This window comes from Limanda limanda, chromosome 11 (assembly GCF_963576545.1).
Source record: "Limanda limanda chromosome 11, fLimLim1.1, whole genome shotgun sequence".
Classification (NCBI taxonomy): Eukaryota; Metazoa; Chordata; class Actinopteri; order Pleuronectiformes; family Pleuronectidae; genus Limanda; species Limanda limanda.
In genome coordinates, this window is record NC_083646.1 from 5,341,096 (window position 1) to 5,365,223 (window position 24,128).

General features: G+C 45.4%; 1 protein-coding gene across 2 annotated transcripts; it reads left to right on the forward strand.

Annotated features, from left to right (window-relative positions):
• The first annotated feature begins 327 nt into the window (after positions 1-327).
• On the forward strand, positions 328-20,697 carry nr2f5 (nuclear receptor subfamily 2, group F, member 5). 2 transcript variants are annotated; one of them, XM_061081141.1, is made up of 4 exons: positions 328-1,479; positions 12,952-13,232; positions 15,561-15,807; positions 19,816-20,697. In XM_061081141.1, the coding sequence occupies exons 1-4, from the start codon at positions 1,113-1,115 to the stop codon at positions 20,133-20,135; spliced, it is 1,215 nt and encodes a 404-aa protein (XP_060937124.1). In that variant the 5' UTR covers positions 328-1,112; the 3' UTR covers positions 20,136-20,697. The 2 variants fall into 2 exon arrangements, with proteins under 2 accessions (XP_060937124.1, XP_060937125.1); XM_061081142.1 differs by having other exon boundaries at positions 12,955-13,232.
• Positions 20,698-24,128: the final 3,431 nt, after the last annotated feature.

Below are 24,128 nucleotides of genomic sequence, written 5' to 3' on the forward strand. Positions count from 1 at the left end.
TTATTTCTCAATGGGACGCTGGTTGAAATCCTCTTTAACGTGCTGGTATCACAACAACCGCTCCTGTCACTCAAGCCCGTCCTCGTCGAAACCCGCCGTCCAATCACAGGCCTCCTTGCTTTTTACTAGACTTTTAGAACCAATCGGGAGCGGGCCTTCATCCCTCACCTCTCCAGCCAAGGGGAGGGGGGGTATGACCTAATTTGGCAGTTCTGACCTTATATGGAGGCACCGCCTGGGGGGAGGAGGAAGAGGAGGAGGGGTGGGGGGGGAGCAGCCGTATGAGGCAGGCTGCTTGTGACACTTTCCCCCAAACTGCAGCGTGGACTCCTGGAGAAGGGACGTACAGATCCGGGACTGGTTCGAAGCTCTTTTCCCTTTGGAGATCATCCGGAGCAGCTCGGAGGATGTTGGGTAAATAAATATCAGGACGCACACAGCTCACCCACGTTGTGTATCCCCCCCACCTCCACACAAGACAACACAAAACCACCACACAACCTCTCCAAGGCGCGCAGGAACCAGAAGAACCGGGATTGTTGCCACTGAGCTATCTGCGGGGAATCGAACGCACGGAGGAAGGTGTGAAGCCGAATGACACGCAACGTGGTCCGGGTTGAATCCAGCGTGTCCTCCACAGGGGAGACTCTCATCCTGAAGTGAAGGCAGAGGTGAGATCGGACCGGAGGTGGACCCAGTCCTGCAGAACTCACACCTCGGTTTGGGTTCCAGACCCGTTCCCTTTGCAGGACTCGTTTCTTCCTCCAGGACGCGACTCCGTGCCGAGCAGCGTGTTTATGGATCCTTGCGCAGCGACGCGCACCGGGACTCTCAGGCTTCGCGGATGCCTTCCTGCAAACTTTAATAGATGTTTGCATTAATAACTCACTGATAAAGAAGATTTCAAAACCAAAACGAGCGCAGATAAACTCACCCTGACCTCTGGAGGAAGTGGGAAGCGCCTTTTTTATTCCTCGTGTCCTTCCTCTTTTTTCCTTTTTCCTCCCCAAGACGTCAGGACGGATCTCTACCCCCCCACCCAGTCTGACTCTTCTGTGTGTGATTTTTAAACAAAGATCCCCCCCCCCAAAAAAAAGTGTTGGGAGGATAGCATGGCAATGGTAGTAAACCAGTGGCCAGAGAACATTTCCGCAGATCCGGGCTCGCAGCTCCAGATCTGCGGCCAGGAGCCCGGCGGGGCACCGGGGACCCCCAACGGGTCCACGCCGGGGAACGATGCGCTTTCCGGGGACAAGATGTCCAACGTGGACTGCATGGTGTGCGGGGACAAGTCCAGTGGGAAGCATTACGGCCAGTTCACCTGCGAGGGCTGCAAGAGCTTCTTCAAGCGCTCGGTGAGGCGGAACCTCACTTACACCTGCCGGGGGAACCGCGACTGTCCCATCGACCAGCACCACCGGAACCAGTGCCAGTACTGCCGGCTGAAGAAGTGCCTGAAGGTGGGCATGCGGAGAGAAGGTAAGACCCCTGCTCTGCTCCGTGGAGGGTCATGTGTTGCATGTGTTGCATTTGTTTACAATCGCATTTCTGTGCGTAAAGTTGTTGTTCATCTTAACAAGCTGTAAAGTCCGCGAGTAAAATGTTTTTACTGTTTCCAAAACAGCTGAGGCTCTTGTTTCCAAAGCAGCGTCACTTGTTTTATTGCTTTTCTATAATAAGAATAAGCAGGTTTTTTTTGCAACAACTTTTTAAAAAAAAGCAGATTATTTCCTTTTGTTGAGGGAGAAAGAAATAAATTAAAGAAAATTCTGGACACATGTAGATTTGGATAAGGGAAGTGTCGCCTCGGCGAGTTCCACTTAACGCAAGGAAATGTGACTTATTTATATAAACGTCACTTTTAGCAGCTTATTTTTGTTGTAATTTCTCACCTCACATGCATAAAAAAAACAAAACCCCCACTGGGGGATTTTGTTATTATGAGTCAACAATCCACCACCTGCGTTTATTCCACATTCATCTCCCGAGTCCGAGGCCATTCACCCCCGATCCGATCCGTCCAACCCCCCCACCCCCCATTGTCCCCCTTGTTCTAATGATGCTGTTTGCTCACCGACACCCGGAGCCGCCATAAGAAGAAGCCGCATGCATTAGTTGTGTAGTTGTGTTGTGTTGGATCAGCCACGGGTCAGCTGGTGCCAAAGAGGAGCAGTGGCCCCGTGCTGCTGAAGAGAAGAGTCCATTCCCCCCTTATTAATTATCATGCTCGCAGCGACACCCAATTAAAGAGAGAGAGAGAGAGAGAGAGAGAGAGAGAGAGAGAGAGAGAGAGAGAGAGAGAGAGAGAGAGAGAGAGAGAGAGAGAGGCGACGGTGCATATTTTATAATGTTAAAGCAAATGGAGATAAAAGTCCGGGACACTTTTATAGTTTAGAGGCAGCGAGAGTCTGGTTCTCTGCAGTTTTTCGCGTTGGGAGATTATTCCAAAAAGACAAGAATAATTGGCTTTAAATGCAAACACACACACACACACACACACACACACACACACACACACACTTACTTTAATGGAACAGGTGAACCAGTTATCCTCAAAACTCTTTAATGAACATATCACACTTGGCCTCTTTAATCTGGCCTCTTTAAATTTGCCCTCTCTTGGGACTGGATGGTCAGCTGCAGCCTTGTGCTCCCTGTGAGCTGTGTGTTGCTCAAGGACACTTCGGCAGGAGGTTGAAGGACATGTGTCTCCTCAAGGACCCCGTAGCCACTCGCCACTCTCTGCCTGAGCCAAAATGTAAATGTGGAGACGGTGGAAATATCCGCACTGCTCCACTGAGAGGATGGGATGATGCCTCCAGGGTTCCCGCCATGCAGTGCACTATGCTGGGACTGTGTGTGTGTGTGTGTGTGTGTGTGTGTGTGTGTGTGTGTGTGTGTGTGTGTGTGTGCACGCTCGCCTCACGCAAAACGCACGCTCCTGACTGAATGAATCTTTAATCGCCTGACGCACAAAATCTCCACCGTCATCCTTGAAACGGAGATGATGTGAGAGATAAAAAAAAATATTTTCCTCTTATTTGTAGATAAGTAAACGTTCAGTGAAAATCCTAAAAAAGTAAATATGAGTTTGATATAGATAATTTCACTGTCAGTGGTGCATCGTTGAACTTTTTGTGCAGTGTGACCTTAAAACCATTGAGACGTGAGCCTGGTTCTTACACTTCAGTTACTCCCACTGGTAATGATCATAGACTGTATATATAAAGGAAATGATGTGCATATAGGCACAGAGCATTTTCAGCAAGATTTAAATTCACTCAAAATGCTGTTGGACATGTTATTCATTCACAGTCACTTGAGTTCTGGCTGATACATTTCTGCAGTTGCTGTATTTGTATGAAAAGCACTTGTGAGAGAGCTGAGCTCATCTGGGGCGTTTGAGGTCAGTGGGATTAAACGGTGTCCTTAAATCCTCTTTGTCGCCTGACTTCTGTTCCTCACCCATCATTTGTCTACTTAGGACAAATTTGGCAAACCCTTAATTCTTGCAGCAAAAAAAACTAAATAACACCAACTATTTAAAATTAATAATTAACTGCCACAGTGATAAATGAGGCTGAGAGAGAAATGCAATTGCTCTTTAAAGTCACAGGTGATCATTTGTCTTCCTGGTATTTAAAAAGTACCTTTAGGATGTAGAAAGTACAAAACGGTCAGAAATACGTCCTGTCATAATTAAGTAATTGTCGAGCTCCTGCAGTAAATTAAAAACCACCATATCCTTGTTTTTAACGGTTTAATTTGCCAATTTAAAAGTGTCAGGCCGGTTAAAGCAAACAGCCTTGATCGTGCATTAACTCGCTAATGTTTACATGATATTATTCAGCAGGTTCACGTGAGGCTGTCAGGGGGGGGGGGACTCTGTGTTTGATCTCAGCTGTTATCAGAGGCGATATTTGCATTTGTTTGATATCTTCCATTTCCAACAATATCCAAAAGTGGGTTGGAAGCAGTGGATGCCGGCAAATACAGGTTGTTGAGCCGGGGAAGATTGACTCCTGCAGCCTTTTTTTTTTTACTTAACTCTGACATGTCATAACGTTTAGGTCACCGTGTGCTTCACATCTCCACAGAGTGGAAAGTGCTGGTTTCATGCAGCACCTCATGTTAGTGCAGCTCTTGCAGGAGCCGGCTGTGTTCACTAAAGATCCTGCAGTTTTCAGGCAGTGGAGCTTTAATACTTTAGTAGAGTTTAATATCGCTAATACTGCTGCGTGACTTTTCTGTTTAGACCACATTAATATTTAGCTGCTGAGACGTGATGAAAGTTTCATGAGAGGACCGCCTCAGATTTAGGAGCCATTTCGCTTTCAACTCTGTGTTTTTTCCTTTTTTCTTCCCTTCTCCCCGAAGGCGACACTTGACCTCTTTCTGTAGACTGCTGTGAAGAACATAATATCATTTGTTGGAGACTTTTATTCCTGCGCTGCCCTCAGTGGGAATCAAACCCACTAAAACCTTTAGCAGCGTTAGTGTCATTGTCTCGCCGTGCAGCTACACACAACCTCCGCTTGTCACTGCAGTTTGTGGCTGAGCAGGAAGCAGAGAATCGTCCTGACAGCTCTTTTGAACACGAGTGAATCTTTTTTAGTTTTGAAATGCTTGCACAAGGATGAGCGACTGGGACCCGAGTACACGTGTGGCAGTGTTTTTTACTGTGCGGGTGCACGGTGAAAATGTCATCGTGTCAGTCGTGTGTGTATCTTGGAATCACAACGCCCCGGGCAGCTGTTTGCACACAGACACACACACACACACAAAGCTTAGCAGAGTGTAGTGGTAGTAAATAGTCCAAACATCCTTTTGTAGCACAGGAATCCTTCATATACACACATTCAACACACACACACAGCACTCGAACAAAATACCAACAGCGGTGGAAAATATAGGTCAACCAAAACTAAAAACATTAATAACAGATGGGCTCGAGTCAAAGTCCAAATGTGTGAAGCATCCAGGGCCTCTCCAGTGAGTAAACAGCCCCACACCACCGGAGCACTAAAGCCTAACGGACAGAGGGTATTGACTAATCCATACTCCCACAGTGAGCTCGTGACAGCCGGGCAATTTAACAGCAAAAACACAGTGGTCCCTTCTCCTCTGGCTCCCAGAACCTTCACTCATCCCTGTAATTCTGCCATTGACACATCAAATAGTAAAACAATCAACCACGCTGACATCACCAGAGGGAAACGGCGCCCGCTGACGTATCGCTCGGTTCCTGCTCGGCCTCGGTTGAAGTGTTACAGCGACTTCAAGGCTAACTTTAATATCACAGAAACACACGTGGCCTGGGGTTTGAACGCCACATCAAGGTGAAGAGGTCGTCACATGACACGCAACCCAGCTCCTCACTATACGTTTTCCTCCGGTTTCACTAATGAGACAAAGGTAAACGTAACGTGACCTTCTCGCTCAATCACTCCATCACACACACACACACAGACCCTGGGCTGTTTTGGCCTGCGACAGAAGTAGCTCAACCTGTTTCTGTCTCTCACTCGGGTCACTTGTAAAAACATGCGGTCAACTCAGAGGCCGAGGACGTGTCGGTCGCTGTCAGGAGCGTTTAACCCCGGAGAGGCTTCTCCTCTCCTTCCGTCCGCCGCTCACTCGCTTTCTCTAACGGAGCACCGAGGGGAATCTGTGCACATCTATATTTTAGGGATTTAGCGGATGATCTTATTCACGCTCGCTGGGTGGGAGTGGAGGAGGAGTGCACAAGAAGAAGAAGAGGAAACCAGAATGCATAATCGCAACAAACCTATTTTGATTTTAAACTATATGGTGGTTAATCACTTCTTTTACTTGTAAAGAGGTTACTCTTTGACCACAGTTACATTATTTAAAATTCAGTTTACGCCCTCTCCGCAAATACAATAGTTTTGAATTTATTTGTTGATGTTTTCCTCCACAAAACAAAAAGTCTGCCCCCATTCCATTTAAATAGATATGGGAATGTTTAGCAATGCTACACAAAGTTATTTGCCAAACAATAATCAGATAAAAACCCCATAAATTCAGCATGACATAGCATTGAAACATTCGGTTATTGACAGTGTTTTTTTGGGGGAACTGGTTCTTTTTAAAATCCTTTATTCAGCATCGTAATCTCTCCAAACCTCGAATAATTCAAGTCAGAGTTCGTGGCTTCAGTGCGAGATGAGGAAAAGCAAATACAAATTCACGAAGCCCAAAAGCTGTTTGAATAACACGTGTGCAAACAGCTGGAAGCACAAGCATGTTTCTCCACAGTCACAGGCATGAACTTCTCCCGGCTCTGACCCTGTGTGGTAAATAAAGAGCAGAGGGAAGAGGGGGGTGGGGAGGTGGGGGGGTGAGTGTAACTAAGGATATAGCCTGAATCAGAGTAAGGGGGTGAATTTGGTTTACTAATTAATTCAGGAACTGTCTCATCAAAGAACGACAGAGCGAGAGAGAGAGAGAGAGAGAGAGAGAGAGAGAGAGAGAGAGAGAGAGAGAGAGAGAGACTGAGGCGACCGCAGAGCAAAGCTTCTCTCTCTCTCCTCACGCGAGGCTCCTCTGCCTCCGTGTGTCTGTCTCTCTCCGTCTGCGTCACCCTTCCTCCCCGAGCTCTCCTCAAGTGTGTGTGTGTGTGTGTGTGTGTGTGTCTGTGTGTGTGTGTGTGCGTGTGTGTGTGCGAGTCCCACATGTTGACCGAATACCTCCACTCGCTCACGGTCCACAGAGTTGGATCTCGTCCAGTGTACAGGTGGTTTAATTCTCCATCATTTCTCCTCAGATTGGGAGAAAGAGGAATAGTGCTTTTGATCAGTGGTTCTAGTTTCAAACTCCAGATTTCAAATATTTAGCAGTGAGCTTAATGTGTTTTTTAACTCAAACACACACATTCACTCACTTTTAGATCCGCAACAAATACAAACACTTTTTGGCCACCTGGGGGCAGCAGAAACAAGGTGTAAGGAAAACTAGCATATTAACACCTAATAAATAATATGACAAACATGTGCTATAAAAAGTTAGATGCGCTAAAATATTGCCATCGTGCTTTAAAATTTGTTTTGTATCTGTGTGTTTTAGTTATTTCGCAACAATACACATATCGGCTCGCTGAGACTCTTATTTCGTCATATCTGTCAAATATCAGTAAAATGTAACCTTTCAAAAGCAGTGTTAACACCCATTTTGACATCGGTACAACAAAAGTGTGTTTTTATAGAATGTAAAGAAAAAGCAAAACACTGAGCTGAAAGATGCTAAAATGCTCAGTGGGGTATTTGTCCCATGAGCGCCCCCTGTCCTGTGCGAGTTGAACTATTTTAAATGAAGAAATATAGGTTATAGCAGGACAAAGTGTAAACTGAAGAATAGCTTATCATGAGCCGGCTCTTGCACAACAAAAGAACAATGACTCAACCAATGGGGTTGTTTGGAACCACAGTTATAACCGGATCTTTACATCTTATATGTAAATAACATCTTTGGCTTTCATGGCAATTTCCCTACTTTTCTGTGAAACCAAATAGCGTCATATGTGCTGTTAAGAGAAAGAGGAATGTCCGATGTTGTGGACGGCGACGGAACATATTTTTACAAAGAGTCCAAAGACCACAGCTGGGTCAACAAAAACAAGCACAGCAACAGGTCCGAAGCCGTTTACCAGGTATTCAAACTCTCCTCGGTCACATTGCCGCTTTATCTCCAACTCTCTCCTGGTTTACACATTAGCTCATCTCGGCCTCTATCTGCCTCTGACCTGGGGGGGTCAAAGGTCAGGGCCAGGATAAAACCACGGGGATATGAGCACAGAATATAAAGAGACGCACACACACAGGAAATTATATGTACTAGATTTGATATTTTGTTGATTGTAACGGAGGTTTTAGCGATTTGATATTTGGTAGACTGCAGATTTCTAATGTTGTTAATCCCTCTCATTCACACACACGCACACACACACACACACACACACACACACACACACACACACACACACACACACACACACACACACACACACACACACACACTCAACTGAGCTGCAGCGCCGTTTGACACAGAAACGCATGCGAAGGTTCACGTCGGGTCACGGGTTTATTTTCCTCTCTCTCTCTCTCTAGCGCGGGCGTCAGAAATTGAAAAGCCACTTATTAAACACACAACTGTCAGACGGAGCCAAACGTGTAATGCATGCGTGTTGTCCCGGCGCCGTGACCTTTCAGTCCAAATGTTTATAGGCCTTAATTGTATTTAGCTGCTGTAATTCCACTAACAGTCTGACCCAGAGGCTAATCCAGGGCAGCCAGGCAGCGAGCCGTGCACTTTGCCAGCTGCCATTTGCTGAAGTGGCATTTTGAAAGTCGCAGCTGAAATGTCCCTGGGTGCCTCTGTTTGCACTCTCCTCCTCTTCCTCCTCTTCGTCCTGCCCTCATTCCGTGCCCTACCTACACGGCACGGGAGGAGACAGCACTTGGGATGTTGTACCCGAGTAAAAGCAAATATGAGATAAATGAGGTACAGCACAAAGTATGAAACATTCATTCTTACGATAACACAAGTATTTGTTGGTTTGTACGTGCGTCCCCTGATCCTCGGGATGTTTTTTATTCTGGATTTTGGTGGATTTCCATTTGGATTCATACACATTTTCTTGGTCAGCATTAAATAACTGTATATTTAAAAGTTGTTTTGGCTGTTTTGCCATCTTAACGTCCATTGATAGGCTCAGTCAATTACTGTAAGCTGTAATCCACCATTGACCAATTAAGAAGCACGAAACAGACGATGGCAGACGCCCACATCTGACTGTATACTCCCACCCCCCCCCCTTTCATTCTCTATCTCTCCATCTCTGACCTTGGTTTCCCTTTTTTTTATCCCCGGGCATCTGCTCCTCTCTAATGTCATTTCTGTCTCTCTCACTCGCCCTTGCTGCCGTCCTCCTTGTCAAACTACTTCTTCTCTCCGTCTTTACACTTGTCCCTTTTTCTCTCCGTTGCTGTGGACCTTTCCATAATCGACGCTCTGTCTCCCTTTTCCTCTCTCTCTCTCTCTCTCTCTCTCTCTCTCTCTCTCTCTCTCTCTCTCTCGCTCTCTCTCTCTCTCTGTTTCTCGCTTCCTCTTTGTCGTCCAGCTGCTGCCGAGGAAAACAACAAGAGAGCAATGTGTCTCATTCGGTTGAGTCAAGTGCCCGGCCGCTCAGCCACGAGTGACCCCCCCCCCCCACCACCACCACCACCACCACAATGAGGCTTTTTGAAAAGTCAAGAGGATCAAGTAGATTCGCCCTCCATCTGCGGGATTAACCATTAATCAATATAAAAGGCAGATTAATAGCTGTGAATTTGCAAATCAGCCCAACAGGTGGTGGAATTTGTGGCTTGTCACGGAATATTTGTTGAATTTGATAACGTCTCCAGTGGAGATCTGGTCCATTGGGTTTTGGATCGCTCTGTGGTCGGGTGGAGACGAACCTGAAGAAGTGGAAACCAGGTTGTTCACCTCTGGAGAAGATGTTTTCAGATGAAACCCGTTAACAAGCAGTGACAGGGGGACAGCTTTAGGTCGGGGGGGGGGTTCTCCGATCCGGATTGGGACAGTCAAGGAAGAATGTTTGGTATTTCAGATTGACTTTGCTCCAACAATCTGTCCACAGGGGAGATGTAAGTTTGTCTTTTGCACCAACGACCAACATTGGTTTATTTAGACCATGAACATGATCTCTCCCTGACCTTTCACCCACTGTTATTACTGCACCAGTAATTAAATACTTATTTTTAGACGAACTTTGATCTTTTCTCTAATCAAAGCGTTTCCGAGCTGAAACCCGAGCGAGACGTTAACAACCGTGTTTTCACAACAGTGACTCGTAAAGAATTTGTAAAGGAACGACAGCGTTCATGTTGATGAGGGCGTCAGAGAAAAGATTAATGTAGAGGCAGGGGCGGAGCCAGGGCCAGCTGAAATCTGATTGGCCGCTGAAGTGCCCCAGTCTTGATACTTAATATTAAAGCTTCAGAGTCAACAGTTGTACTTTAATAATGTAATTGACCTCTTGGTGTAAACTGTGGCCGGTGAATCAGAAGAATCCTCGCTCCACCACATAAACCAGAATCAGAATCAGAAAAAAGGATTTATTGCCAAGTAGGTTTACACCTACCTGGGATTTTCTTTGGTTAATAGGTGCATACATTTAACATAAAGCATTAAAAACACAATAAGTACTTCACATAAGAAAGAAAGAACTGTATATAAAACAAAATAAAAATATATACAAGTTATAAAAAGTTAAATAAAGAGTCAAATGCAAAACAGGAGAGAAATGTGGATGTGCAATATATATAAACTTTAATACAACAATACATACAATCAATACATTACATAAAAATATATATATATCCCAGATCTTGGATGTGTATTTGAAAGAGCTGCGGCCAGGGTCTGTCTTAAGATCAATTTTACAATTTGTCGAGCGGTCCAGCCGACTCATAAACTTAAAAGTTAGGCTCCTCAGCAAGGCCATGAAGGTGGTTAGACCCATATTACAAAACAACTCACTGGCTCTAGTACTCCTGGGTTTCTTCAGGAGTATCCTAAGACAGTCATTATACTTTCAACCTTCGCAAGCTCTCCTTCTTGAACTACTATAGTATAGAATAACTATACTGTTATGTGTGTTAATGTAACACAGAATTGAGGCGTGGGTGCGAGATAAGAGTCCAAGTCAGGTGGGGGTCCCGGGGCCTTGTTGATGAGGCCCACTGCAGCCGGGGAGAAGCTGGTCTTATGGCGGGACCAGAGCGACAGAGAACCTCACCGAGCCTGAAGGGAACACAACTTTCTCCGCGGTTACACATAGTTGTGTTTTTAAAGTTTCCCTTTGTTTTGTGAAATCCTGTAAAGACACACACACTTGTGGCTCATCTGACAATCGGCCCTTAGCGGCGCCGGACGAGAGCCGAGCGAGAGAACGAGGAATGTCCCCGGTTGTGCAACGCTGTGTCAGTGACAGGCCATGCCTCCTCTCAGCTCAGCCCCCCGAGACGCCTCTGTTTGCCCAAGGAACCACATTCTGTTTCCACACGTCGACAAAGAAAAACCAACAGTTTGAGGTCAACACCTTTTGTGTAGAAGTATTTTTTTTTTCCGCCCGGCTAAAATTAAAGGCATTTTTATAACGCTCCTGAGTGATTTGACCTCTCGCTTCTCACGGCGTTCCACAGTGAGTTCAGTGGACACAGCTGCTGGGCGGGGGGGGTGTGTGTGGGGGGGGGGAGGTGACAGGTGATGCAGAGTTAAAAGCATTTTCCAAACCCCTCCTCCACCTCCTGCCTCCACCTGTCTGTCTCTCTCCCCCTCTATCTCTATCATCTCAGGCTATATTCAAACACATTGAACTCCTTTCTCTCTCTCTCTCTCTCTCTCTCTCTCTCTCTCTCTCTCTCTCTCTCTCTCTCTCTCTCTCTCTCTCTCTCTCTCTCTCTCTCTCTCTCTCTACCCCTCTCTCTCTATCATCTCAGGCTATATTCAAACACATTGAACTCCTTTCTCTCTCTCTCTCTCTCTCTCTCTCTCTCTCTCTCTCTCTCTCTCTCTCTCTCTCTCTCTCTCTCTACCCCTCTCTCTCTATCATCTCAGGCTATATTCAGACACATTGAACTCCTTTCTCTCTCTCTCTCTCTCTCTCTCTCTCTCTCTCTCTCTCTCTCTCTCTCTCTCTCTCTCTCTCTATCATCTCAGGCTATATTCAAACACATTGAACTCTTCTCCCTCTCTTTCTCTCTCTCTCTCTCTCTCTCTCTCTCTCTCTCTCTCTCTCTCTCTCTCTCTCTCTCTCTCTCTCTCTATCATCTCAGGCTATATTCAAACACATTGAACTCCTCTCTCTTTCTCTCTCTCTCTCTCTCTCTCTCTCCTCCCTCTCTCTCTCTCTCCCTCTCTCTCCCTCCCTCTCTCTTCTCCCTCTCCCCTCTTCCTGCTCCCTACTCCCTCAACTTATCACCTCTCACCCTCTCTCCCCCCTTCCGCCTTATCTCGCCATTTCACCCTTTTACCTCATTTCTTCCCCTGTCTCGCTCACACGTGCGCCCCCCCCCCTCCTCCCCCTTCATTTCCATTGCCTCTCTCCCCTCTCTCGCCCGCGCTGTGTAACAGTAGATGGAGTTATTAGTCAGACAGTGGGGATGACTGAACAGGTGTTTTCCAAATGGGCCTTTGAGCGCTCGCCGCATCATCATCACTCCACACGAGGAGGGGGGGGGGGGCTGGTGGACATGTGTGTCTGTGTGTGTGTGTGTGTGTGTGTGTGTGTGTGTGTGTGTGTGTGAACACGAGCTTTGGCCTCTGCGTGCTCCTTTGTGCCTCAGGCGGAGCCATTTGCCATTAGAGGTAGGCGGGGCAGTCGATGTTACTGTATGCATGTATGTGTGGTGTTTGTGTGTGTGTGTGTGTTTGTGTGCGGGTGCAAAACATATGTAGGTGTGAAGAAGTGTTGTAACCTCACCAGCTGCTGCTCGTCATGACTCATTGAGGCACTTTCCACCGAACAGACGAGCGCTGACACATTTAGGAGTCGGGAGAAAATGTTTCTTTACTTTTTGCCCCTTCGACCCTGTTCTGCAACCCCCCCCAACCCCCCTCTGCCCCCGGCCCCCCCAACCCAACCCGTCACATTTGACACACCCAATTTGCTTCTTTCTTCCTTTCTCTTCTGTCTCGGCCCCTCGGTTCCCACCACCTCACTCTCCATGCCGGCTTTGCAGAAGCCGTTTGGACGTAGCCGGCCTCCTGAATAATAAAGGTGTAATAAAAACCTGATGACAGATATTGACGTCTGTTGAAAGAATGAAGTCATACGTACAGGAGGGAAAGGGTCACGTGATGTTGAATTAAAGTCCAGATGTGCACGTCTGAATTCTCATGTTCTATTTGTGGTCTTTTCTTCAGCAGTACAACGAGGACGCACATCCAACTCCCAGACCAGCCCGGGACAGTACCTGACCAACGGCAGCGACCCGTACAACGGCCAGCCCTACCTCTCCGGGTTCATCTCGCTGCTGCTGCGCGCCGAGCCCTACCCCACGTCCCGCTACGGAGCCCAGTGCATGCAGGGAAACAACCTGATGGGCATCGAGAACATCTGCGAGCTGGCGGCCAGGCTGCTGTTCAGCGCCGTCGAGTGGGCCAAGAACATCCCCTTCTTCCCGGACCTGCAGCTCATGGACCAGGTGAGTTGGTCTTCTGGACCGGAGTTTAACCTACAGGTCTCTTATTTGACCCTTCAATCAATCAATCAATCAAAATGTGTTTGTATAGCCCATATTCACAAATCACAATTCGTCTCATAGGGCTTTAACATGGTGTGACATCCTCTGTCATTAACTCTCAGCAAGAGTCAGGAAAAACTACTAAAAACCCTTTTAACAGGTAAAAATATCCAGGACGGACACAAGAGCAATAGATGTCAAGTTTAGGAAAACATCATCGGGATTAAAGTTTTTAGCAGCATCGATGAGGGTAAACATTTTGAATGATAACTTCAATACTATTTGTCAAGTAGTCCTGCTGCATCATAGTCTCTGGTCAGCAGCAAGATCACGATCCAGCATCAGGATGGGATCCACTTTAGTCCACAGTCATTGTCCACTGGCGCCAGTTAGAATCCATCATCAGCCGCCGCCTTGGTCGTGGTTCTTCTCTGGGGTTTTATTTAAACGCCATGATTAATATTGACATCTCTCCTCTGCTTCCCTCTGGAGCTCTATAAGCACTGGACTTGTTTGTCTGACTTGTAGCTTCTGTGGTGTGAGTCCTGCAGCAGGTCTTTACCCGCCGCGGCTTCATTCCTACAGGTCACTTCTGCAGTTTCAGAAAGAAACGTGCCAGCAGCATCACCACAGGCCAAACAAACAAACAGCCCATTCCAAACAGACAGGTTTAGAACTGCCTCTGCACCCGTGTTGAGAAACAGAGCTGCTTGCTTGTTTGCTCGGAGTCAGAAGAATAGACTGAGCCCAGTGTCTTGTGTACAGGAAGCTGACAGCAGCTGTTTAGCGTAACTTATCATAAAGACTGGAAACAAGAGAAATTACTTGGTCAATATAAAAAGAAATATGAAAAAGCTCAAAATAACCAACTTGAATACATTTGAATTCCATTTTTCGTTGATCGCCACAGAAAAATAAATCTGTTTGGTTATTGTTTACTGACGGAAGGAAACTCTCTCTCGTGACATTCAATACGGATGCAGATCTGCACCGGCTGTAAAGTCTTGGCACAGTAATTGCTTGACCTATAAATATTCACATGCACCTTGGGAGACACAGGCACCAGAAATACAGTATGTCGTGCTACAGTTGCTCCGTATCATTAATATATCACTGAGGTCATGTCAACACGTGGAATACATCTGATCTTTATGTCTCAGTACAAGTGTCAGAATCGTACCAGTGGTTCAGTGGTTTCCTAATCGGCTGCAGATTTTCAACCTGATTCAAAGAGACTCAATTAATTACTTACATTGACTTATCTTGTCAGTTCACTGTGTCTAGACTTAACAATATTTAGTGTCATATAAATGTATATTTTATTGTGGCTTTAAATTGAATAATTTAGCGTTTTCAAACCTGTAATCTGAAGGTTTACAAAACTTTCCCGTTTACCAAAGTTCTGACTGTGCAACTTATCTTAGAGAAGACAAATAACACTCAATAGCACTGGCCTCATCATTCATGACCCTGTATAGCTGTGAAATATTCAGGTGTTTAACTCCCTTTTCCAGAAAGGGTTTATCGTATGTTTACGATAAAGTTATTCATTCATGAATTCTTAAATAAATGCAGGACTTGCTGTATTGTATTGGTGCGTGAAAGAGGCTCCTCTAATATATCACTAATTAATTCATACATTGACTTATCTTGTAGCTTCACTGTGTCTAGACTAAACAATATTTAGTCCCTATATCACCATATTCCTTGTTTTCGAATTGTGACTTCAAAATTGAATAATTTAGCGTTTTCAAACCTGTAATCTGAAGCGTTACAAAACTTTCCATTTACCAAAGTTCTGACTCCGCAACTTATCTTAGAGAAGACAAATAACACTCAATAGCACTGGCCTCATCATTCATGACCCTGTATAGCTGTGAGATATTTTCAATAGTTTAACTCCCTTTTTCCAGAAAGGGTTTATCATATGTTTACAATGAAGTTATTCATTCATGAATTTATAAATAAATACAGGACTTGCTGTATTGTATCTGTGCATGAAAGAGGCTCCTGTTAAAAAAAAGATAATATAGTGACCAAATTGGTATAATTACTATCATATATAAATATATATTATGTTATATTATATACTATATATACTGTACTATTTTTATATACTGTCTAACAATAACATTACCATCATTTCATCAGTACTATTACCATCATCTTGCCACTGCACCTTACCTATTTATCTTGTGTTTCTGTCTATCTATCTATTTATCTATCTTCCTGCTGACTATCAACAATTCCCTTTCTGCAAATAACGTCTGTGTATCGTCCGTATTCTAGGTGGCGCTGCTGCGTATGTCATGGAGCGAGCTCTTCGTCCTGAACGCCGCCCAGTGCTCCATGCCGCTGCACGTTGCTCCTCTGCTCGCCGCCGCCGGCCTGCACGCCTCGCCCATGTCCGCCGAGCGCGTGGTGGCCTTCATGGACCACATCCGCGTCTTCCAGGAGCAGGTGGAGAAGCTGAAGGCTCTGCAGGTGGACACGGCCGAGTACTCCTGCCTCAAGTCCATCGTGCTCTTCACGTCCGGTGAGTTTAGAACGAAGCACGTGACCAGTAGCAACATGTCGGTCCGTATTTCCACTCGCACAAATCCAGCCTCACGGAGGATTATGGGTAATTTCTGATGTCAACAAAGACATCCCCTTTCTCCTGTGAGTGTATTTACTATTGCTCAGGTAGAAGGGGGGGGAATTAGCGGGCAGCTGAGGCGACTTTAGCTGGCAGAGGAGAACTCATGTCAACACGTAGTCGCAGGGTATCAAAGCAAAAGTAAACAGCTTAACCAGCTTTAGATAGGTCGGACAGACAGGAGGGTCACTCTGTGCATTTTAAAGGAAAACTCCTGCAGACACCGTCATTCTCTTTATTAGGAGGAGATAAAAAAACCCTATTGTGATATTTACCTTTCACATCTGAATGAATCCGCCCTCTTCTCTCAGTTCTATCTATTAGGACCTAATAACAGAAACATATGTGTCTGTTTGCCTCTAAATCTGCTTTAAACAACAAACCCAGTCGCACTCTGTCATCCCGCTGAGCCGCAGACGAGATTAAATCAACATATAATGGTTTTACATCTTCAGGAAACCCATGATTTGTGCACTGTTGTGATTCTGCTCATACACAATCCCCTGTTGAGGCTTATCCCAGCAGTCACTGGGCTCCAGTGCCAGCCAAAATACTGTCACATCTGGGATCCCTCACCAAGAGATCATGCTTTGTGACCCCGGGGGGAAACGGATGGTGAAGAAGCCAAAACACTGAGATGTGCATTGTCCGTTCTCTTTGTCGCATGTTCCCTCTTTCCTCCCTTGCACGTCTTGTCAGATCCACTCTGTGTTCAGATCCAGTGTCTTTCCCTCCGTGCATGAGTCCGGCTGCAGATCCACCGCTCGCTTCTCCTCCCTGCTTCCATCAGCCGTCTCTCCATCATGATCCTATCTATTATTGAAACCAGTCAACCACCCCTCCTCTCTAAGCTCCCCCCAAGCCCGGCCCAAGCCCCGGGACCCCCACCCCCAACACCCCACCACGGGAGTTGAATTATATATGGTGGGGTGAGACGGAGGAACCGCCACAGCCTCAGCCGTGACCTACATAACCCTGGTAGCCCTGAGCATCCCATGTGACTTCTCTGGATGTGAGCAGATGTACCCACATGTACACTCAGCGCCCAAAATAAGCTGCCAAGAGACTCCAGGAGACAATGCATTTAGTGAAACGTGCAAATATCAACAGGAATCTGAAGGTTGTGCTCATTTGTTTCGTTGAGGGAGTTCTGGAGTCTGGTCTCATCTACAGCTGACTTCTCCTGCAGTGATTGGAACTGCTAGTTGACTTGGCCATAGTATTTTATACTGACGAATTTTTTTCATACAGTAATACCTTGTATTACTGTATATATATATACATATATATATATATGTATATATATATATATATATATATATACAGTAATACAAGGTATATATATATATATATATATATATATATGCATATTTATTTCATTCTTATTTATTCAATGTATTAACTCTTCAATGTATCAACTCTTTATTGCACCCTCGGCACCATTGTAAATGAGGGTCTTATCCCTCAATGTGTTTTCCGAGGCTTAAATAAATATTCAATCAAAATAATTAAATATTCAATCAATGTGACGGAGGCTGACACAGATAGACGGTGCCCGTTAATAAACCTGACCACGACAGACCTGCTGGTACGAGCTAATCAGCTCAGACAAACACCAATCGTCTCTCCCCTCCCTCAGCCCCCCCCCCCCGGGTCCCATCAAGCCACATCAGTGAACCGGGCATCTCAGGCCTGCCACCCTGATCTCTCACCCCCACTGACCCGGTGCGTGCCCGAGGATCAGACAAAGGAACCGAGCGCTTGGCGTGGCCGGAGCTGCTGCCCTTGGCACGCGAAGTGGTTTCACTCACACAGACGGCTTCGCTAATCCCGACCCGACAGTGACCACCTTGTCACGCAGGACCCCAAAATAGCGGCCCAGCCCGAAACAAAATGGGGAGAAGAAAAAAAAAAGAAAAAGCGGTTCAGCTGCAGCTGGAGAGGGAGAGGTTATTCAGACAGGAGGATGAGGGTGGTGGCCGCCGGGGGAGAGGAGGGGGGGACAAGCTTGATTAAAATGTAAGGTACATAAAATTTCTGGTGTAGGTGTTACGGTTTAGATGAGGGAGATGGACCCAGATGCAGAGATTTTAAAATTAAAGGTAATTTAATTCAATAAGTTCTTTTAACAAAACAAAATCATTAACACTAACGGGTAACAAACTGGAAAAGGGAGATCAGGACATCACCATGGACGACAGCGGGTAGAATACAATGACAAACAAGGTTCAGGTGTGTGGGGAAACCAACAGGAAGTAAAGCTAGACACAAGACACAAGAACGCAGACACCAAAATAAAACAGGAAGTGAAATCCAAACAGACACAGACTGAACAGATTGTTACAGCAGGGTTTACACAGGGGACAGATCAAAGTGTGAGGTTACAAAAGGGAGGTGCGATGAGAGATGACAGGTTCGGACCCACGGGCCGACACCGGTTTAGACCCAGAGAAGTAAAAACCTGTCTCCCACACGAGGGTTCACCGAGGGGCCGGAGAGACAAAGAGCGGTGCACGTACAGTATGTGGCAGAGTACAGTAAAAAAAAATGTGTGTTTGTTTTGAGTTCACACATCTCTGACCTCCTTTGTTAAATCCCCTGTGTAGCCCCCCGACCCACCCACCCTCGCACACACAGGGTGTGAAAAGTATCGGGCGCAGTGTTATACACTCTCTCGTTTGTGCGAGACTCTTGCCAAGGCAGGAGGTGAGGGAGGCGTGAGGAGGGTGAGGGCAGAACGTGACCTCCAGCCCAGGGGAGAGGGGAGAGGGGAGAGGGGGGGCTTTAGTGTGCGCTGAACACAGACCACGGGGGTGTAGTAGGTCCGTAGCTCTGCAGCGACGACCTCGATTCTCCGAACACCGTTTTTTCTGACCTGAGGAAGTTGCGAGAAGAAAACCCATCAGCCCTTTATTGCATTTTATTTACATTCGCAGTTTAGATTTAATATCTTAAATATTGAGTCGATGGATACACTTCTGATATCCCGATCAGAAAACATGATATTCGAGTGACAACGTCCTTGATAGAAGAGACGTGGGACATCAGCGTCTGGCAGGACATCCTGTCATTTACAAACAGAACTCATTCTGTCTCCGAGACGCTTCACAAGGTTTCACCCTCACTCCAAACGCAAAGTTGTTTATTCACAAACTCTCTTGTAAATATCAACGACACCTTTTCCCCTGATACCGCAAACTAATCCTCTTTTTCCTGCACTTGTGTATCTTTGCTCCTTTATGTCTCTAAGCCATTCCTGACTGTTAAATGTTAATAATCTGTTAATAATTTGAGCCACAAATAGAGATTAGTGGAATTAGTAGACAGTTGATTTGTTGTTAATCTAAAACTAAATTTAAGGATTCAGATTGAAGCAGCAGATTTAGCTTCGGTTTTCTTAACATGGAAAATGATTGCATATAACATAATTCAAATCTTAGTGATCCTGGATCTTGAAATTCTCTTTAGGTACTTCCTACTTAAACATCAACGACACCTTTTCCCCTGAACCCACAAACTAATCCTCTTTTTCTTGCACTTATGTATCCTTGCTTCTTTATGTCTCTAAGCTAAACTTGACTATTAACTATTAATAATCTGTTTAATATGTCACCACTCTACACATACACGCTTTACATGTGCTGTCAACGTTATACCTGATTTCTCTGAATTTTTTATTTTTTATTACAAAATAGCTATATATTATTTCCCATTCTACAAATCTGTGTCTGGCCTCTTCTCACCTTTGCACAGCCACAAGACCATTTACTATGATTGTGAAGGATTTGTCTAATTTATCACAGTGACCTTCCTGAAAGACATTTTACACGTTTTGCTCTCCGATCCCTGCAGCTTTCTCTTTGTTTAATAAACCTAATAAACCTTAAATATCTTCCTCTCCTCTAGATGCCATGGGTCTGTCCGATGTGGCCCACGTGGAGAGCATCCAGGAGAAGTCCCAGTGCGCCCTGGAGGAGTACGTGAGGAACCAGTACCCCAGCCAGCCCAACCGCTTCGGACGCCTCCTGCTGCGCCTGCCCTCCCTGCGCATCGTCTCCTCCCCCGTCATCGAGCAGCTGTTCTTCGTGCGCCTGGTGGGCAAGACCCCCATCGAGACTCTGCTCCGCGACATGCTGCTCTCGGGCTCCAGCTACAACTGGCCCTACATGCCCGCCGTGCAGCGCGAGCGGCCCATCTCCCTCCACTACAACGAGAACGGCCCCTGAGGTGGAGAGAGAGACAGAGAATGTTTCAGGCTCTTGCTACTCGTCTGTCCATCTTCACTTCTCTTCATTCTCTGCGTTCAGTTTCTCAGCTCTCCCAGAGGAATGCGCCCTTCCCCTCGCCATTCCACTCAAACCCTCCGCTCGGACGGGACAGTCCGTTACCGTCCAGGTCACACACGCCAGCCAATCACTCACCTCGGGCGCCGCAGGACCCTGCTGGCCCGCTGCAGCCCCCCCCCACCACCCGACGGCGTCATCTCCAGTTGAGATGTGGAGCTCGAGCTGGACTGGTTGGTCGAACGGGTTATTGCACAGTTCACCAGCAGGTCTGTTGGACTCGCTTCAGATGTCACGTTACACAAACCCCCGATGCAAACAGAGGCAGCAAAAGACTAAAAACAGATTTGCTCGACTGTCGGTGCTATGCCTTCATCTGCAGAGGCTGTGAACCATGAATACCGAGCAAGGGCTTTGCCAATGAGACTCTACCACCGAGAGCACAAGCCCCCAAACTTTTGAAAAGAAAACCAGAAGCCATTAAAAAAAATAAACTACAAAAAAAGAGACAAATGCCAAAATGTCTTGGACTTTTGCAGAGGACATGTTTTATTGTGTGTTTGTATTAGCACTGTTTATATGGAGAGAGAGAAACTCATGATTGTGTCCATATGTACAGTTCACCGTTGATTCATAGGCATCTATAGCATATTAGGCTTCAATGGGAAAAGCTCAGGTTCAAAGGGTGGGTATGGACGGAGGAACACACGCCAATATCAGTACAACAAACACAACAACACTGCAACAATTCACACTAATCAGCAGCCTGTGCCAAAGCTGGAAAAATTGCATATTGTTTGGATTATTTTTGCGGTCGTGTTGGTGATGAAAATGTTCTGTTTGGTTTTGTCTATAATTTGACTATATACTTGTTTTTTTGGGAGGGGTTGGGGGGGTGGGAGGGAGGGGTCTCAGGGGGCAGAGGAGTTTGTAATAAAAGAAATATACAAATTAAAGCTGAGGCACTTGCATTGTAATCCGATCACTCCTGTAAAATCACAGCACTGGTAGAGTCTCGCTGCCCTTTGTGTCATCTGATCAGTCTTTATGATTTTCTATAAACTCCTCACACGATGTTATCACACAGCTCATCTTCATTCTCGTTTTCAATTTAGTCATGATTGTCAATATTGGACCTTTTTTTCTTTCGAATTTGGGGCGGGGGGGAATATTTTTACAAAATTAGCTGTACTTGCCTTAGAACAAACATTTTGTCACTGAGCATTTACTGTATCTTATGACTGTGCCATAATCTCTCGTTACCTGTTATAACAGGTATTACTTCCTGTCAGGAGAGGAACTGAACTCACGTGATGTGAAAATGGAGAACGTGCACCCTAATAATAATAATAATGTCACCGAAATGCGATGCAAGAGATTTATTTTAGCGCATCAATTTAAAAGACGTTTTTTATTTAACATCATCAGCACTTTCATTTTTTTGGACCTCATGCAAGTTCTTTTCCACTTCCTGATGATGTCGTCATGTAGGGAAAAACCTCCTGGACTCGTTTGAGCTTATCGTACCGATACCGTAGAGAAATGTATCACTAACCTCTGAAAACCTCAGTCTGCGTTACAATAATATCCCAGTTGGACTTATGACTGTGACCTAGTTTAGGAAATATTTGAAGATGTTTTTTCTTTTTCTTTCTTTCTTTCTTCCCGTCGATTGGAAGCAAATTATGATTTTTTTTTTTTCAGACGACCTGTATCACATTTCCAACATGGCACTGTGTCATCTGGGACCGTAGAAATCTGCCTGTCGATAAAAAAGGAATTCACAGAAAGTTTCTATGACTTGGTTCTTATCCCCCTCGACTTTTGTTTGAAAATATGGAATATCCATTAACTGAAATAAAATTCTGTTGTTCACAGGACGTTTTCTGTTTTTCTCTTCTTATCACAAAGCATCAAGTAAATCCAGCAGCCGAATAACCATGAAACCATTCTTAATGTCTTTAACAGTTTATACACAACATGAAATGTTTAAGTAATTTCTATTGACCCAATGTCAACAAAGATATTCTCCAGTGCAGTTTATAAATAATTGGTTAAAATTAACTCCTGACTCTGGAAAATTCACATGAACACTATTTCTACTCTGAAACACGAGTTACTGACGTCATCACCCATAAAACAATAAACATTTGATTAATTACATCATTATCTTTAAAAACTGGTAAAATTATTTGCTGAATCTGACTCACACACCTTTACCTCGAGTCATTCCAGCTTCTGATTGGTTAGTTCAGACACATGTGATCTGCAGTCAAACCAGGAAGTGGTGGTTGAAGGTGAACATCGGAAAAGTTCTGTGCTGTTCATCAAACCCTCACGTCACCATCATTAGAGGAATTATCCAATCATGTGGCTGCGCTGTGGGACATCTCATCATCCGATCCTGGTCAGAAACTTCCGGTAAATGTCCCAAATGAAACATCAGATTTCTGAACTTGGTGACTTCACTTCATGGCTGTCGGTGTCAGTCGCGGCTGGTTTCAGTGTTTGGACCCAACAGGCTCTAGTTTTTCCAAATTAACATCCAGTGATCACAGCGGCTCGGAGGATGAAAAGATCTCGTTGTTAAGACTAATGACCGACAGGCTTCGGTCACTCAGAGAACTCTTTACGCCGGGACTGAGTGAGCAGCAACGCGGCCTCAGAATGCACAACACGTCCGACCTTGAGGTGGACGGACTAGAACAGCAGAGGACCTTGTCGGGTTCGACTCGCCAACGACACAAATCTGAGGCTGCAGAGGAGACAGACTGCAGCAGAACTGGACAGCTGCAGATCTTTAAAAATACAGCTTTGACCGATTAATAAAATAGAGACGAACGACACTGTATAATGTCAGAAGCCATTCAAAGTACTGCACGTCCAAATTGCACCAGATTCGACGCTGCACTCCATTGGGACCTTCAACAATACACATGCCAAGTGTGAGGCGGTGAAGATGAACAGATCTCTGGATATTTGAGATACAAATAGAGATTCATGGAATTAGTAGACAGTTTATTTGCCCGTTAATCTAAAACTAAGTTTGAGGATTTCAGATTGAAGCAGCAGATGTAGCTTTGGTTTTCTTAACAATGACACATTTTGCAAATAACATAATTCATAGCTGTTCTTGGATGTTTAAATTCTCTTTAGGTACTTCCTGTGTACTTAAGTTTCAAGCCTCGACTTTGCAATGAAGAACAGATATTTTCTAATGCTGGACTTTATTCAACCGTAGAGAGTTTCCCACCCACAGAAGCCGAAGAAGTGAGTCACGTAAAAAACATGCTGTGAGGAAAGTATTAGTTTCTCCCTGGTTTCAGTTGGACCAGACCCTTGTTGCCTCATAAATGTGCTGGTTGTTTTAAGCTTCATAGCACAGGCGTTCTGTTATGAATCCGTAGCCTCTCATTTTGAAAGCTCCCGCGAGCCACAGAAGACATTACACGATGATTTGTAAAGGCTGAGTATCTCCACTCACGATGACAGAGAATCAGTGCAGGGCCTCTTTACAACTTCTGCCTGCTTGATAAGAGGAGAGATAAGAACAAGATAGAGGATGAGAATAATGAGGCATCGCTGAAAGGTCCCGTGTGGGAGATTTAATCACAACCAACCGAAACCCGCTCACCTCACCACCAGCTCTCTGAGCGTGGACGAGAACCTACAGGTGATGACCCGTGTTGGTTCTGGGCCACTGAAGAAACATGTAACACGGCTCCATGGAAGAGAACCTGCCCCTGATGTAGATATTAATGGTTCATGGTAAAGGAAACAAAAACTCATGGATTCTTATGGAGCTTCAGGAGCTAAGGGACCAAAATGGAGTCTGACTGATGGACCTGTGTTCGTTTGAGCCATGGTTTGGTTTGTGAAAACATTTTCATGGTTATTTCACACTTTTTAACTAGAGAAGAAAGAAGAAAAGAAGGT